The sequence below is a fragment of the Hylobates moloch genome, unplaced genomic scaffold (genome assembly GCF_009828535.3).
Source record: "Hylobates moloch isolate HMO894 unplaced genomic scaffold, HMol_V3 SCAFFOLD_12, whole genome shotgun sequence".
Classification (NCBI taxonomy): Eukaryota; Metazoa; Chordata; class Mammalia; order Primates; family Hylobatidae; genus Hylobates; species Hylobates moloch.
The window spans coordinates 49,695,250-49,710,770 of NW_026652287.1; the positions used below are offsets into that span (position 1 = coordinate 49,695,250).

Genomic DNA, 15,521 nt, shown 5'->3' on the forward strand with positions numbered 1-15,521 from the left:
TGATCCGCCTACCTCGGCCTCCCAAAGTGCTGGGATTACAGGTATGAACCACTGCGCCCAGCCCCACTTGCCCAATTGTTGACCATCATTTATTTGAGCTAAATCCAAAAAGGAAACTCTACCACTGACTCTTTTCTTTTTCACGGCCTCCAAATTGAATCCTAGGTTTTTCCAGCAGGGTAATTCAAAAGGACTCAGGTTGGAAATTGACTTCTTGGTTAAAAAAAAAGTATAAACAAAAGGTCCTTTTTAGAAATTAGGTTTATTTTCAAGGCTACTCAGTCCTAAAAGCCTGCATATTTACTTTTTTTCCTTCCTCCAGGTTTACCTCCAAGTCAGGATTTCAAAAACCACCAACATTCAGGCTCATTCTTATTGGTATAAACAAACAAAAAAACCAGACAACAAAAAACTCAACAAGCAAATCACACGGTTGTGGGATTCAGCGCCAACCCCGGGCGTTTCATTTTGGCAACGAAACCAGGATTCCCTTTCAAAGAAGCTTCTGGAAAATGCTGTATTTCCTAGATGGAGGCCCCTGGTTTTTCAACCTCAAAATCACCTACTCAAAAAGCAGACTCAGAAACCCAAGGTTTTAGAACATGGTCCCAATGTCACCACATCATAAAATCACTCTCATTCCTGCAACTGTACAATGAATGGCTCCCAAAGTCATTTTATTTAACAAAGGGGTCAAGGCGGAGGAAAATTTCCCTTAATATCCCCACAACTGCTCCACGTCTTCTGTGGAAACACTTCACCAGGAACTAGCTCAACACTCTTGCTAACAATTTACTGTCTATACAGGAAGGCTGGTGTCTCTGTTACAGGTGGCCTGTTCCTTAAAGCCTTTAGGGTTAATCACAGCTGCACTGAGTGGCCAAGCAGACCCTGTTGGGATGTGAAAGGAGTTTGTTAACAGGGCCCCTAGCTGGGCCCAGAGACTGTCAGACTCAGCAAGTAACACTGAATGTCCAAAAACATGGCTGTGTTAAACTTACAAGCCAATCCTTCTGCTCAGATCTCTGGATAGAAATAATTTTTCTTTTATCTATAGGGAATGCAATTTCATCACAGCCCCTTATATAAACCCTCCTGAAACCCCTTCAGTACACAGCATTCCAATTCAGAGACCAAAGTGAAACTATCTTTGAAAACAGTGACGTGGCTGGGAAACCATGCACATCTTGGCGAACACTCTGCCACCCACCACGAGCTTGAGCTTTCTGGGAAGGTTGTCGGTTTTCTGGTCAAAAACATTCTTGAAGTCATCAGGAATGGAGGAATGGAGACTCAGCATCCTGGGAAAGTGAGTTCCTGGTTTCATCGCTGGGATTCAAGAGCCGAACAGCCTGGAGAAGTCAGAGGGCAGAAATGTCTGTGAGGATAGGAGGTGACTGTTCTAAAAATATTGTCAGAGATTATTTTACATGACTATTACCTATTACTTAGATGATTTTACATGATTGTCTGATTTTTTTTTTTTTTTTTTTTTTGAGACGGAGTCTTGCTCTGTCGCCCAGGCTGGAGTGCAGTGGCACGATCTCGGCTCACTGCAAGCTCCGCCTCCCGGGTTCACGCCATTCTCCTGCCTCAGCCTCTCCGAGTAGCTGGGACTACAGGCGCCCGCCACCACGCCCGGCTAATTTTTTGTATTTTTGGTAGAGACGGGGTTTCACCGTGCTCTCGATCTCCTGACCTCGTGATCCGCCCGCCTCAGCCTCCCAAAGTGCTGGGATTACAAGCGTGAGCCACCGCGCCCGGCCCAATTGTCTGATTTTTTAAAGTAACCTGTGATCCACCTGTGAATATAATTAACAATATTGAACTACACAGTTAAAAGAAGAATATACTCTTTTTTTTTTTTTTTTTTTTTTTAGACAGAGTCTTGCTCTGCCACCCAGGCTGGAGTACAGTGGTGCGATCTCAGCTCACTGCAACCTCTGCATCCGAGGTTCAAGCGATTCTCCTGCCTCAACCTGCTAAGTAGCTGCAATTACAGGCGCCTGCCACCAAGCCAGGTTAATTTTTGTATTTTTAGTAGAAATGGTGTTTATCATGTTGGCTGGGCTACTTTCAAACTCCTGACCTCAAGTGATCCACCCGCCTCAGCCTCCCAAAGTGCTGGGATTACAGGCGTGAGCCACTGCACCCAGCCACCACCACCATCCTATAAGGGAAAGCGGTACAGCTGTTAAACAAAAGATATATACAGGAACTTTCGGTATTATCTTTGCAACATTTCCACAAATCTAAACTCATTCCAAAATAAAAAGGCTATCTGAAAAAAACAAGAGTGCAGAAACAGCTGGATTTCCACATGCCAAAGAATAAAGTTGGACCCCTGCTTTACACCATATAAAAAAATTCACTCAAAATAGATCACAGACCTAACTACCCTCCAGAAACCAAACTACAAAACTCTTGGAAGAAAACTTATGTGTACATCTTTGTAACCTTGGGTTACGCAATGATTTCTTACTATAATACCCAAAGCACAAGTGACAAAAAGAAAAAAACATAAACTCAACTTCATCACAGTTAAAAACTTTTTTTTTTTTTTTTTTTTTGAGATGGACTCTCACTCTGTTGCTCAGGGTGGAGTGCCGTGGGGCATCCCAGCTCACTACAACCTCCAACTCCTGGGTTCAAGCGATTCTCCTACCTCAGCCTCCCGAGTAGCTGGGATTACAGGCACCCACCACCACGCCTGGCTAATTTTTGTACTACTAGTAGAGACAGGGTTTCACCATGTTGGTCAGGCTGGTCTCAAACTCCTGACCTCAAGTGATCCAACCACCTCGGCCTCCCAAAGTGCTGGGATTACAGGCATGAGCCACCATGCCTGGTCATTCACAATAAAAAACTTTTGTGCTTAAAATGACACCATCAGGCCGCTTGCCTTGGTCTCAGAATCGCTGCGGCCATGGCTAGTCAGTCACAGGGGATTCAGCAGCTGCTGCAGGCTGAGAAGCAGGCAGCCGAGAAGGTGTCCGAGGCCCGCAAAAGAAAGAACCGGAGGCTGAAGCAGGCCAAAGAAGCAGCTCAGGCTGAAATTGAACAGTACCGCCTGCAGAGGGAGAAAGAATTCAAGGCCAAGGAGGCTGCGGCACTGGGATCCCGTGGCAGTTGCAGCACTGAAGTGGAGAAGGAGACCCAGGAGAAGAGGACCATCCTCCAGACGTACTTCCGGCAGAACAGGGATGAAGTCTTGGATAACCTCTTGGCTTTTGTCCGTGACATTCGGCCAGAAAGCCATGAAAACTACTGCATAAATGGATAGAAGAGAGAAGCACCTATTCTGTGGAGTGGCATTTTAGATGCCCTCACGAATATGAAGCTTAGCACAGCTCTAGATACATTCTTATGAAATGGCATTAAATTATTTCCATATATTATATAATAGGTCCTTCCACTTTTTGGAGAGTAGCAAATCTAGCTTTTTTGTACAGACTTAGAAATTATCTAAAGATTTCATCTTTTTACCTCATGTTTCTTAGGAATTTAATGGTTATACGTTGTCTTTTTTTCCTATGCCTTTTGGCTCAAGCAACATGTATATCAGTGTTGACTTTTTCTTTCTTAGATCTAGTTAAAAAAAAAACAAAAAACACCACATAACAATTCTTTGAAGAAAGGAAGGGATTAAATATTTTTTTTCCCTGACACTTTCTTGAAGGTCAGGGGCTTTATCTATGAAAATGTAGTAAATAGTTCTTTGTAACCTGTGTGAAGCAGCAGCCAGCCTTAAAGTAGTCCATTCTTGCTAATGGTTAGAACAGTGAATACTAGTGGAATTGTTTGGGCTGCTTTTAGTTTCTCTTAATCAAAATTACTAGATGATAGAATTCAAGAACTTGTTACATGTATTACTTGGTGTACCAAGTCATTTAAAAGTAAAGACTCTGTCATGCAAAAAAAAAAAAAAGGGACACCATGAAGAAAGTGAAAAAGACAACATATAAAATGGGATAAAATGCTTGCAAAATACGCATGTGATAATGGACTGATAACAAGAATACAAAAAGAACCCTTATGGATCAGCAATAACCCAATTTTTAAAAAGGGCAGAGAATCTTAAGACATTTCCTCAAAGGAGGTGGACAAATGGCCCACAGGTACATGAAAATATGTTCAATATCATTAACCATCAGGGAAATGCGAATCAAAACCTTCAAACTGCCTGGGCACAGTGGCTCACGCCTGTAATCCCAGCACTTCAGGAGGCTGAGGTGGGTGGACCACTTGAGCCCAGGAGTTCTGGACTAGCCTGGGCAACATGGTGAAACCCAGTCTCTACAAAAAATACAAAAATTAGCCAGGTGTGGTAGTGTACACCCATAGTCCCACTACTTAGGATGCTGAGGCCAGAGGATCACTTGATCCCAGGAGGCAAAGGTTGCAGTGAGCTGAGATTTTGCCACTGTACTCCAGCTCCAGCCTGCACAACAGAGACTGTTTCAAAAACAAACAAACAAAAAACTTTCATACCTACTAGGATGACTATAGTCAAAAGATTAACAGTAACAGAGTTGGCAAGGATATGGAGAGAGTGTAACCCTTGTAGGCTGCAGGTAGGAATGTAAAATATTGTAGCTACTTTGGAAAACATTCTGGTGTTTTCTCAAAAGGATAAACACAAGCCAGCTTTACTCTTAGCACTTTGGGAGGCTGAGGTGGGTGGATCACTTGAGGTCAGGAGTTCGAGACCAGCCTGGCCAACGTGGTAAAACCCTGTTTCAGCCAGGCGTGGTGGTTCACGCCTCTAATCCCAGGACTTTGGGAGGCCGATGTGGGTGGATCATGAGGTCAGGAGTTCAAGACCAGCTTGGACAACATGGTGAAACCCCGTCTCTACTAAAAATACAAAAAATTAGTCAGGTGTGGTGGTGCACGCCTGTAATCCCAGTTACTCGGGAGGCTGAGACAGGAGAATCGCTTGAACCCGGGAGGTGGAGGTTGCAGTGAGCCGAGAATGTGCCACTGCACTCCAGCCTTGGCAACAGAGCGAGACTGTCTCCAAAAAAAACAAAGAAAATTATAAACGTAGAGTGATCATATAACCCAGCAATTTCACTCCTATATAGCTGATAACTAAAAACATAAATCTGTACAAAAACTTGTACATGAATGTTGTCACCATTATTCATAATAGCTAAAAAATACAAACATCTCAACTATCCACCAACTGACAGATGGAAAACTGGGGAATAGTCATACAAGAGAATATGATTCTGCCATGAAAAGGAATGAAGCACTGCTCCAGGCTACAACGTGGATGAACCTCAAAAAAATGATGCTGAGTGAGAGGAGCCAGACACAAAAGGCCATGCAGTGTATGACTCCATTTGTATAAACTGTCCACATGAGGCAAATCCACAGAGACAGGAAGCCAATGAGCGGTTGCCAGGGACTCGGGGAGGGGGAATGGGGAGTGACTGCCAATGGGGACACGGTTTCTTTCTGTGTTGATGAACATGTTCTGAAATTAGATAGAGATAGCGGCTGCACAATCCTGTGAATATTCTATAAAATACTGGATTGTGAAGACAGACTTCTGCTTTTTACTTGTAAACGGTCTCCATGGTTCATTTCTCCCCAACTTTTCCTCATTATTTTATAAAAATTTCAACACACAGAAGAGTTGTGTTGAAACACACTGCCACCACCTACATTCTGAAATTAACACTTTGCTGTACCACGTACCTATCCATGTATCTATCCATTTATCCGTATTTTTGATGTGTTTCAGTGTAAGTTGTAGATGACAGTGCTACCGATCCCTAAATACTCAGGGACGTTTCTCCCCATATTTCAGACTTTTCGTAACTTCTTAAACTTTCCAAAGCTCAAACAACACAGAAGTGGGCACAGGGAGGTTGGGAACGGTGGCTCACGCCTACAATCCCAGCACTTTGGGAGGCCGAGGCAGGTGAATCATTCGAGGTCAGGAGTTCGAGACCAGCCTGGTCAACAGGATGAAATCCCATCTCTACCAAAAATAGAAAAATTAGCCAAGTGTGGTGGTGCGTACCTGTAGTCTCAGCTCCTTGGGAGGCTGAGGCAGGAGAATCACTTGAACCCGGGAGATGGAGGATGCAGTGAGCCGAGACTGTGCCACTGCACTCCAGTCTGGGTGACAGAGCAAGACTCTATCTCAAAAAAAAAAAAAAAGAAAGAAAAAGAAATAGGCACACAGAATATTGAACCATGCCCAGGCTCTGCCAATTTCCTCAGCAACTGCCGCAGGGTCACCTCTCTACCCCATCTGGAGTGGATCCTTCCAAGTCCCTCGCTAAACAGTGTTTCACTCCCATACTTAAGGCGCTCATTTAAGGTTTATCCATGGTTACTGCATGCACATTACACAGCTGAAGTCAGGCCGCACAGACGAGTACCCTCTGGCTTTCTTCACTTTCAGAACGTTTCATTTCCCCATGCAGACAGAACCTTCTGGCACATCATCAGTGATGGTATCGTGACAGCCAGTCACATGGGCATCCTTCAAGTTACCTGATCCTTCCCATTCTTGGACACTTAGGTGATTTCCAGTTTTTAAATATGCTGGGAAAGCCAGTCACTGCCTCCCTAAGAGAGCCCTTTCTTGAGAGAATTTTCTCTCACCCATGGACCCCAGTGAAAGAGTTGGCCTGGGTCAGGGGTTGGCACATTTTCTCTGTAACGGGCGACTGTTTACTAACAGTTCTGGCTCTGCGAGCCACGTGGTCTCTGCCACACAACTCAACTCCACTGCTGTGACACAGAAGCAGCCACACACATGAACTTTTGTGAAGTTCATTCACAAAAACAGGCAGTGGGGAGATTTGGCCTGTGGTCTGATGACCCTTGACCTAAGTGGTTATGGCAGAATCAAGAACCTCCACCCCAAATGGACCCGAGTGACACCAAGGTGGGTCAAACAGACTCTGCCCCAGGAAACAAAACAGGACCCTGGGCTACTGACTATGAAGGTCTTGGAAAGTTGAGCTGGGAGGATGCCCGAGGCTGCTGTTCTGGTCACAGGCTGGCAGATGAGGGAGTGAAGATGTTGGTCAAACAGGAGAGGATGATGAAGCAGGTGCACAGGAAAGACGAGAATGAGAGAAGCACGCTGACTTCTTCCCTGCTCCCTGCCCCAGGACCTTTGCAAAGATGAGAATGAGAGAAGCATGCTGACTTCTTCCCTGCCCCAGGACCTTTGCAAAGACAAGAATGAGAGAAGCACGCTGACTTCTTCCCTGCCCCAGGACCTTTGCAAAGATGAGAATGAGGGAAGAATGCTGACTTCTTCCCTGCCCCAGGACCTTTGCACATGCCACTTCCTATGCCACCATGCTTTTCTCCAGCTCTGCAAATGGCAAACGTCTTCTTGTCCTTTAGGTCTTGATTTATTTATTATTATTTGTTTGGAGACAGGGTCTTCTTCTTTTGCCCAGGCTGGAGTGTAGTGGCAGGATCTCAGCTCACTGCAACCTCTGCCTCCAGGGCTCAAGTGATTCTCCCCTCTCAGCCTCCCAAGGAGCTGGAACTACAGGCAGGCGCCACTATACTCGGCTGATTTTTGATATTTGGTAAAGACAAGGATTTCACCATGCTGCCCAGGCTGGTCTTGAACTCCTGGGCTCAAGCAATTCTCCCACCTTGGCCTCCCAAAATGCTGTGATTACAGGCCTGAGCCACCGCACCTGGCCCTTCCTACAATTTCATGTAAGTTCCTTGATCTCTTCACAAGCCTTCTTTGTTCCTAGGCAAGCCTCATACATGCTCTCACATCCTCTCTGCCAGGTGATACCTTGGCAAGAGCCTTTCTGGGAATACATCACGGTCCTTGTGATGAGGGTGAAATGCGATCCTCCCCAGATCTCCTATGTCCTGGAAGCATCTTCACAAACAGCCACTGGGGTGGCACATGGACTGCACAGCAACCCCACATTCGGAGTTTCAATCACTCAGGACAGCCAACTTTTTGTCCTCTCTCTTTCTGGGGGAAGTATACAAGGATGAACCCACGGAGGCCAAGAATACCAGATTCTCCCGTCGTGTCTTTTCCTAAATCTGTTTACAGCAAATCTCACAATTCGTTAACAGTAGTATCAGAGTTACGGCCCCAATGCTAGATGGAAAGGCAATCTGCTTGAGTTTTCTCAGCCTAATGAGAAAATGAAAAGCCAGAATTTAAAACAATAAAGTCTGAATATATTTCTGCTGGCTTCCAGCCCAGCTGGAGCAGGATCTGGCAGTGTGCTGGACATGTAACCACATTTTCCACCTCGGCAGATGCAGCAGAGCTGGTGAGAGGTGACAGGGCCATGGGCTCAGGGAAGGCATCTCCTGGCAGCCCCTGCAGAGGTGCCGGGCATAGCCGGGGGCTGGAGAACTCCATGTTCCAATAAAAGTTCCAGCCCGGTTCGGTGGGGACACAGGGACAGAGTTTAACCCCTTCAGATACTGGTTCCCTCACTTACTTATTTTGAAAACAGAAAGCAGGGCCGGGTGTGGTGGCTTGCACTTGTAATCTCACCACTTTGGGAGGCCGAGGCAGGTGGATCACGTGAGGTCAGGAGTTCAAGACCAGCCTGACCAACACGGTGAAACCTTGTCTCTTGTAAAAATACAAAAATTAGCCAGGTGTGGTGGTGGGCACCTGTAATCCCAGCTATTCGGGAGGCTGAGGCAGGAGAATCGCTTGAAACAGGGAGGCAGAGGTTGCAGTGAGCCGAGATCATGCCACTACACTCCAGCCTGGGGAACAGAGCAAGATTCAGTCTCAAAAACAAAACAAACAAACAAAAAAAACAGGGCCATGCACAGTGGCTCACTCCTGTAATCCCAGCACTTTGGGAGCCCAAGGCAGGCTAATCATGAGGTCAGGAGATCAAGACCATCCTGGATAACACGATGGAACTCCGTCTCTACTAAAGATACAAAAAATCAGCCGGGCGTGGTGGCACGCACCTATAGTCCCAGTTACTCGGGAGGCTGAGGTAGGAGAATCGCTTGAACCTAGGAGGCGGAGGTTGCAGTGAGCCCAGATCGCACCACTGCACTCCAGTCTGGGTGACAGAGCGAGATTCCATCTCAAACAAAACAAAAAATAAACAAAGAAAACAGAAAGCAGTATACAAGAGTGATAACTGAAAAGACAGAGAATGACCATCAGTGGGTCATCCTGGAGAAGGAGACTAAGAGACGACACTGAAAGGAAAGGGCAGGCTGGACTCACACGATCATGCAGAACATCATGAAGATGTTCCACAGGGCGATGAAGATTCGAAAGTATCTGAGGCTCAGCAAGAATTCCCGGATGTTGTCACCTGGAAGAATCAGAAAGCACTTTTACGGCACAGCTAACGTCCCATCCCTACTGCCACCTCTGCAGTGGGTTTTTGTGACTTCCACCCACCCGGCGCTCACTGCCTCCAACTTTGGCAACAATGTGGCTTTTCCTTTGGGTTTCTCCCTCTTCCCCACCCTCAGCACTCAGGCTGTGTCTACCACTGACCAATCCCCTGAAAGCACCAAGCCCCTCTGCCTCTGATTGGCTCAAGAAGGGGCATGTGACCCAAGTCTGTCCAATGAGAGTCTGCCCTGGGACTTTTCCCCCAACTACTGGGAACAAGATACTTTCTGCCAGGCTTACTGAGCTGGGAAGATGTAAGCTCAGTAAGCTCAGTGCCCACAGGCCAAATCCAGCAGCCTCTTCCACCTGTTCTTGGATGGCCTATGAGCTAATAGTTTTTACTTTTTTTTTTAAATATAAAGATGGGGTTTTGCTATGTTCCCCAGGCGGGTCTTGAACTCCTGGCTTCAAGTGATCCTCCTGCCTAAGCCTCTCAAAGTATTGAGATTACAGGCATGAGTCTCCATACCCGGCTGGTTTTTACATTAAAAAAAAGAAGAAGAAGAATATTTTGTGAGGCACAAAAATTACATGAAATTCCAATCTCAGCGTCAATGAATAAAGTTTCATGGCACACAGCCATACCCATTCATTTACATATCATGTCCTGCTGCTTTTGTACTACAACAGCAGAGCTGAGTCACGTTGTTGTGCCAGACAGACACCATATGGTCCGCAAAGCCTCAAATATTTACTATGTGGCCCTTTACAGAAAAACATGCCAACCCCTGCTCTGGGGTCATCTTTGCCAACCCTAACCAGTCTCACAGTAAAACCAACACAAAAGAAAGGGGAATTGAGAGCTGCAGAGAGTCAGATACTGACTCTAACTCTAACCCTAACCCTAACTCTAACCCTAACCCCAACTCTAACCCCAATCCTAACCTTGGAGGACTGGTTTGACACCTAAAGCCAGGGTGCCTGAAGACAATTCTACTATTGGATGTTTCAATTTGCTTTAACCACTTTGAGCTGGGTTTGCAGTGTTTGTAACTAAAAGCATCCTAATTCAGGCAAGTGAAAGGGAAGGTGTGTCTTGGTGATGACTTACTCTGGTCCCCTTGAATGCCAAGGAACAGAAACCTCTCCGAGGGAAGGCAATTTAGTACATGAAGACTCCAGAGACCTGGGTTCTGGACCCTTCCTCCAGGGTTTCCAGTCAATCACTCTCCCTCTCTAGACCTCCAAAATGAAAAGAATGGGTCCAGATTAGGCCACGCACGGTGGCTCACGCTTGTAATCCCAGCGCTTCGGGAGGCCAAGGCAGGCAGATTGCCTGAGTTCGGGAGTTCGAGACCAGCCTGGGGCCAACATGGTGAAACCACGTCTCTACTAAAAATACAAAAGTTAGCCGGGTATGGTGGTGCATGCCTGTAATCCTAGCTACTCAGGAGGCTGAGCTGAGATGGTGTCACTGCACTCCGGCCTAGGTGACAGAGCAAGACTCCATCTCAAAAAAAAAAAAAAAACAACAACAAAACAAAACAAAACAAAAAAAAAAAACGGTCCAGATTAGGTGATCTACAAGGGTGCTACCCGGAAGTATCTGCAGACTGGGGCTGCATGGTAAGTACAGCACACACAACACAAGCCCAGAAATGTCTACTTTTTCAGGGATGACGACCTGACAACCTGACATCCCTGCTCCATCCGAGCTTGTGCTGAACACACCGTCTTGCTGAACACGGTTTAGACGAGCCTGGTATTATCTAGCCGACGGGGTTAGTCACGTGAGGCACAACCTGTATACAGGGCTGATCCAGCACAGACTAGAAACATTAAGTGCTTGGTCTGTTTCCAGGAAGTTTTGAGAGGCGCTGCTCAGCAAGACCCTTCCCCTAGCGAAGGATCATGAAAACAGGACCTCCCACCATCAACAAGATGCCAATCAAACGTTACTCATTCCAGGCCGGGTGCAGTGGCTCACGCCTGTAATCCCAGCACTTTGGGAGGCCAAGGCAGGTGGATCACCTGAGGTCGAGAGTTTGAGATCAGCCTGGCCAACATCATGAAACCATGTCTCTATTAAAACTACAAAACAATTAGCAGGGCGTGGTGGCGCGTGCCTGTAATCCCACCTCCTCGGGAGGCTGTGGCACGAAAATCACTTGAACCCAGGAGATGGAGGTTGCAGTGAGCTGAGATCACGCCACTGCACGCCTGGGCAACAGAGCGAGACTCTGTCTCAAAAAATAAAAAAAGGTTACTCATTCCAGGCAACAGCGGTATACAGGGGATACAGAAAGAAACAAAGACTGGTGGCTCTGCCCCAACAAGCATGTGGGGAGGAGAAATACTAAACAAATATTCACATGTGACTGCTCTGGTGGGAAAGTTTGGGTGTCCCGGGAACACACACTGAGGAGACCCAACATGGCATGTGCACGGGGAAGGATGGGAGATCAGAAAAAGCCTTTCCAGCCGGGTGCCGTCACTCAAGTCTGTAATCCCAGCACTCTGGGAGGCCAAGGCGGGCAGATCACCTGATGTCAGGAGTTCGAGACCGGCCTGGCCAACATAGCGAAACCCCATCTCTATTAAAAATACAAAAATTAGCTGGGCATGGTGGTGGGTGCCTGTAATCCCAGCTAATAGGGAAGCTGAGGCAGGAGAATTGCTTGAAGCCAGGAGGCGGAGATTGCAGGGGGCTGAGATGGTGCCACCGCACTCCAGCCTGGGCAACAGAGCGAGACTCCATCTCAAAAAAAACAAAAACAACAACAAAACCAAAAAAAACAAAAAACAGGCTTTCTGAGGAAGTGCCAGAGCTCCAAGTTCTGACCTCAAACATGGGCAGTTTAACAAATGTGAGCTCAAATCCTGCCTCTGTCCTTCTGCACAGGTGACCTGGGCCCACCCCTGCACTATCTATGTGCATTCCCTCTTGTGTCAATAGGGGTGTCAGGCAGCTAGGAAGACCTTAGCACACTGCCCGGCACACAAGACACTCTCAACAAATGCAGCCACTATGGTATTACAGTTAAGCCAGGCAAAGAGGATAGAGGGCAAAGAGCAGCTCCCACAGGGGAAGCAGCAGGTGCAGCACCTGGGCTGGAAGGAGACTGGAGACAGCAAAGCAGGAAGCTCCTGATAGAGCACTGGTGCCCTGCCTGGCATCCCTGTCACTGATGCTCCTGCCACTTTGTGCCAAATCTCCCGCCCACCGGAGCTCTGATTCGGATCTGTACAGTGCAACTCTAGGGCCTGGTAGTGCCTTCCACGTGGTGGGTAAGCAACACATGGCTGCTGAGTCAATGTACGAATGGATGGATAAATGGATAGACGGACAGACGTTCTAGTGATTGAGTGCACAACCGCTAGAGTCAGAAAAACCCAGGTTCTAATCCTGATTCTCTCACTGATTTGCTATGTGGCCACAAAAAAGTTGAGCCACATCTCTGACCCTCAGTTTCCTGATCTGTAAAATGGGAAAGTGACCATTACCTTTTAGGAATGGAGGGAGAATGCAACACTAACAGGAAGCACCTAACTGGGTCAGCACCCAGGGGCAGGTCCCCAAAAAGGAGAGCTGCTGGAGTGTCTTCAAAATCTCAGCTCGGCCAGGCATGGTGGCTCATGCCTGTGATCCCAGCACTTTGGGAGGCTGAGGTGGGAGGATCATTTGAGACCAAGAGTTGGACACCAGCCTGGTTAACACAGCGAGACACCTATCTCTACAAAAAAATTTAGAAAATTAGTCAGGCGTGGTAGTAAGTGCCTGTAGTCCCAGCTACTTGGGAGCCTGAGGCAAGAGGATCTTTTGAACCCAGGAGTTCAAGGCTACAGTGAGCTATGACTGTGCCGCTGCACTCCAGCCTGGGCGACAGAGCAAGACCCTGTCTCTAAAAGAAGAAAACCTCTGTTCCTCAGGGTTCCCCCATCCTTGGGCAGTGCTCCATCACAGCATCCACCGCCTTGACTGTGACGCCACCTCCTCAAATGGCCTTCCCTTCCACACTCCAGCAGGAGGGCAACCCCATCACCATCCTGTGACTCCCTGTCCCTGTCACCTAACATCACCTCGTCACCATCTATTCCCTGCTTAGAAATCACGTGTCCCACCCCATGGTAAGTTCCACTCTGTCTTACCCCTGCTGTATCCCAGCAACTAGCACAGTAGCCAGCATGCGTTAGGTGCTCAAATATCTGGTGAATGAAAGAATGAATGGATACAATAGTCATGTACAGATCCCCTTAAGACTCCAAATAGTTACACAATTAAATTCAGCAGGAAGTGTAAATTCTGGGACCTCCAGGGCCCAGGCGGATGATAGACATATGAAGGGGTTAGGGCTGGGATGAGGCAGAGTCTACAGGCCCCACCTCCTCAGAGTCCTTCTCAACTACACTCAATAGATGCAAACAGCTCTCCTGAGTCTTGAGTTGCAGAATGTTCCAATTTTTCAAGAAAAATCAGACATCTTAATTTTTATATAAAATCTCCTGATTAAAAATCTAATGTTGGCATCTAATTTTAAAAGTGGCAGGTCTGCAACACTCTGAAAGCAACAGCTATGTGTGAGGTTGTTCATTCATTCATTCACCGGCATCGGAGGACTGGTACGGCAAGGACAAAGGATGGGACAAGCCAAGCTAGGGCCTCTTCTCTGAAGTTTACAGTCAAATGTGAGGGGCAGACATTAGCCAGATGACAGCAAACCTAACAGAAAATTATAACGGTAGGAAGTGATGCGAGTGCTCACATCAGGGAGGTCTGGTGGGAGAAAGAAATAGATGACAGAGGTAGGCAGAAAGGATAGCACATTCTCAATCATCTCCCACTCACACACACGCTCAATTAAAGAGAAAACTTGTGGCTCATGCCTGTAATCCCAGCCCTCAAGGAGGCCAAGGCGGGGGGAATCACTTGAACCCAGGAGTTCGACACCGGCCTGGGCAACGTGGAGAAACCCCATCTCTACAAAAAATACAAAATTTAGCCTGGCATGGTGGCACACGCCTGTAATCCCAGATACTAAGGGGGCTGAGGTGGAAGGATCACTTTAGCTCAGGAGGTCGAGGCTGCAGTGAGCCATGATCGCACCACTGCACTCCAACCTGGACAACAGAGGAAGACCTTGTGTCAAAAAAAAAAGACAGACAAAGAAAGAAAACGAAGGTAGGACTTGACGAAACAGAACTGTCCTGTGAAGTGGACCATGCAATTCCAAGATCCAGGAAGACCTTACCTGTGCTGGGCTCCCTCGACTCCTCCCCAAAGCCCTGCGTGTCCTTCTTTTTCCTACAAAGAGGAGCAGACAGTGTCCACTTTCTATGGGACATAGAGTCCTCAGTCCCCTGACCCCCAGCTCAGAAGGCCACAAACACTAAGTTTCAGCCCTGGCCCTGCCGCAAACTTGCTGTGTGATCTCTGACGTTCAATGTCCCTCTCTGGGCCACCACTGCCCGGACAATCACAGCCAGGTCAGCAGCCACTGACAATTTACAAAGTGGCCCGACAGTGCGGGTGCAGGGCTGAGGGTCCGGGGTGGGGCTATTTCTTGAGGGATGGGTCTTAAGCTCTCCAGGAAGGTGAACAGAGGGACAAGCAAGGAACGGAGAAATGGGTTTAAGGTCTCTCGGGGGGTGGGGGTCAAGGAAGATAAACCAGGCTGGAGGCGTGCACAGAGGGCGGATAGGGCGGGGCCTGCGGCTTGGGGGCGGGGCCTGAGAAGTGCGCCGAGATCACGTTTATGAGGGCGGGGCTACGGGTTCCCCGGATGGAGCCGCAGTCCGGCCGCGGCCTACTCACAGCTTAAAGTTCAGCACCGCCCCGGCATTCATCAGCAACGTCCTGGAGAGGGAAAATTACAGTTACTAGGGGCGCCCCCGCGTCCTGCCTGGCTCTCTCTTCCCAGCCTCTGGTCCCCCTAATTACCCGAACAGCAGGATGTCTCCGATCATCGTTACGGCCGAAGCGTCCGTCAGAACCGGAAGCGGAAGCCCCAGGGAGGGAGGGGAGAGGAGCACAAGCCGACCAATCCTAAAGCAACAGTGGCGAGGGCTGGGCCAATCGAAGGTCAAGGCAGGGAGGGTCCCGCCCTCTGCAGGCCAAGCCCCCTTAAGGGAGCGCGAGCGCCCCACCTCGCTGGGGAGGCCCAGAGAGCCAGAATGGAAGGGG

At 47.9% G+C, this 15,521-nt stretch overlaps 2 protein-coding genes across 4 annotated transcripts; one reads left to right on the top strand and one right to left on the bottom strand.

Annotated features, from left to right (window-relative positions):
- Positions 1 to 243: 243 nt before the first annotated feature.
- Positions 244 to 15,367, bottom strand: SMIM7 (small integral membrane protein 7). 3 transcript variants are annotated; one of them, XR_009209095.1, is made up of 6 exons: positions 15,279 to 15,364; positions 15,153 to 15,194; positions 14,590 to 14,642; positions 9,224 to 9,314; positions 1,211 to 1,352; positions 244 to 891 (listed from the first exon to the last, which is right to left on the bottom strand). XR_009209095.1 is itself a non-coding variant. In XM_032170048.1 (5 exons), the coding sequence occupies exons 1-5, from the start codon at positions 15,302 to 15,304 to the stop codon at positions 1,337 to 1,339; spliced, it is 228 nt and encodes a 75-aa protein (XP_032025939.1). In that variant the 5' UTR covers positions 15,305 to 15,364; the 3' UTR covers positions 244 to 1,336. The 3 variants fall into 3 exon arrangements, 2 of the variants coding, with proteins under 2 accessions (XP_032025939.1, XP_032025940.1); XM_032170048.1 differs by having other exon boundaries at positions 244 to 1,352; XM_032170049.2 differs by lacking the exons at positions 244 to 891; positions 1,211 to 1,352 and adding an exon at positions 6,671 to 8,149 and having other exon boundaries at positions 15,279 to 15,367.
- On the top strand, positions 2,895 to 3,480 carry LOC116478647 (V-type proton ATPase subunit G 1-like). The gene has a single exon (XM_032762070.2). It carries the CDS (start codon positions 2,927 to 2,929, stop codon positions 3,281 to 3,283), a length of 357 nt encoding a protein of 118 aa, XP_032617961.1. The 5' UTR covers positions 2,895 to 2,926; the 3' UTR covers positions 3,284 to 3,480.
- Positions 15,368 to 15,521: the final 154 nt, after the last annotated feature.

Excerpts from the sequence above, each read along its gene's own strand:
- LOC116478647 (XM_032762070.2), top strand. The coding sequence starts at position 2,927 with ATGGCTAGTCAGTCACAGGGGATTCAGCAGCTGCTGCAGGCTGAGAAG.
- SMIM7 (XM_032170049.2), bottom strand. The coding sequence starts at position 15,304 with ATGATCGGAGACATCCTGCTGTTCGG. Across the intron at positions 9,315-14,589 it reads GTCGAGGGAGCCCAGCACAG|GTGACAACATCCGGGAATTC; the intron begins GTAAGGTCTTCC and ends TGATTCTTCCAG. Across the intron at positions 8,150-9,223 it reads ATGATGTTCTGCATGATCGT|GCTGAGAAAACTCAAGCAGA; the intron begins GTGAGTCCAGCC and ends TTTTCTCATTAG.